General features: G+C 37.0%; 1 protein-coding gene across 1 annotated transcript; it reads left to right on the plus strand.

The window, feature by feature from the left end:
• Nucleotides 1–5: 5 nt before the first annotated feature.
• LOC106752927 (tropinone reductase homolog At5g06060-like) lies at nt 6–1,201 on the plus strand (the record flags this gene model as incomplete). The annotated part of the gene is made up of 4 exons (XM_014634710.2): nt 6–170; nt 301–520; nt 637–743; nt 853–1,201. Coding segments are annotated over 4 exons (672 nt in total), but the record flags the coding sequence as incomplete, so codon positions are not given.
• Nucleotides 1,202–1,384: the final 183 nt, after the last annotated feature.

Here is a 1,384-nt window from a genome sequence, read left to right on the forward strand (position 1 = left end):
CTGTACACACTTGTTCTCGGAACCAAGCTGAACTCAATGAATCCTTGAACGAATGGACCACAAAAGGATACAGAGTAACCGGTTCGGTCTGTGACATCACCTCTCGTGTTAACAGAGAAGAGCTGATAGCAACTGTCTCTTCTCAGTTCAATGGAAAACTCAATATCCTTGTAATGACATATTTCTTCATCTTTTCATACTAAAACTTGTCTAACTATGACAAGAATGAGAAGTAATTTGGGGTCCAACTTGTAGGACTAAAACTTATTCTTTTTCGTTAATATTTTTGAATGGATTTAGGTAAACAATGTGGGAACAAACGTACAGAAGCAGACCCTGGATATAACAGCGGAAGATTTCGCATTCCTGATGAATACGAATCTTGAATCTTGTTTCCACTTAAGCCAGCTTGCACATCCTCTTCTAAAAGCTTCAGAAGCTGCAAGTATCATTTTCATATCTGCCATTGCTGGTGTTGTAGCTACAAACTTAGCATCCATTATATATAGTGCAGCAAAAGGTGATTGTTGATTGCAGTCCATGTGGTAGAGTTAGGTAGTTAGAAATTGTAGTGTGTAATAAAAAGTAGGCAATTGTAGCTGGTAATTTGAAAATGTGTATGTGATTGGCATGCAGGAGCAATAAACCAAGTGACAAAAAATTTGGCATGTGAATGGGCCAGAGACAACATAAGGACTAATAGTGTTGCACCGGGGCCAATTAGAACCCCTCTTTTGGAAAAGGTAACATTTTTGTTGGCAATGTTAGTGTATGATTTTTGTTGTCATTTGTTTTGTTTTTTTTTTCTTCTCTGGATTGAGGGCATCTTGTTACTGTGTTGTGTTCTTGAAGCACTCTAAAGAGGAAACAGTTATGAATGCTGTAATTTCTAAAACCCCTCTTGGACGGGTTGGAGAGGCAGAGGAGGTGTCTTCGTTGGTGTCATTTCTGTGCTTGCCTGCAGCATCTTACATTACAGGACAGACCATTTGTGTTGATGGCGGCTTCTCTGTGAACGGCCTCCACATATAGTTTAGCCTTGTTTTCACATTTTCTGTGTTAAGTCAATTACCGTCTGATTGTATTGGTTTCTGTGACATGTTAAGAATAAATCAACAGAGTGTGGTTTCGTGTGTTATGTTAAATGTATTTTGGAATGACTGATGTTTATTCTTTTATAGCAATAAAACTCATGCTTGTTTTCACCTTAAAACTCAAACTTCAATGTCAAATATAGTTTCAGTCACTCTCAACCTCAAGTTTAAGGAATGGATGAAATTTCTTGTTAAAAAACCAGTGTAGATGGAAGTAAAAATCAACATCAGTTAAAGTATTTCAAATAGCTTGAGTTAAAAATCAATTAGAAAACTTGTGAGTCTAACAA

This window comes from Vigna radiata, unplaced genomic scaffold, assembly GCF_000741045.1.
Source record: "Vigna radiata var. radiata cultivar VC1973A unplaced genomic scaffold, Vradiata_ver6 scaffold_2057, whole genome shotgun sequence".
In the NCBI taxonomy this organism is placed as follows: Eukaryota; Viridiplantae; Streptophyta; class Magnoliopsida; order Fabales; family Fabaceae; genus Vigna; species Vigna radiata.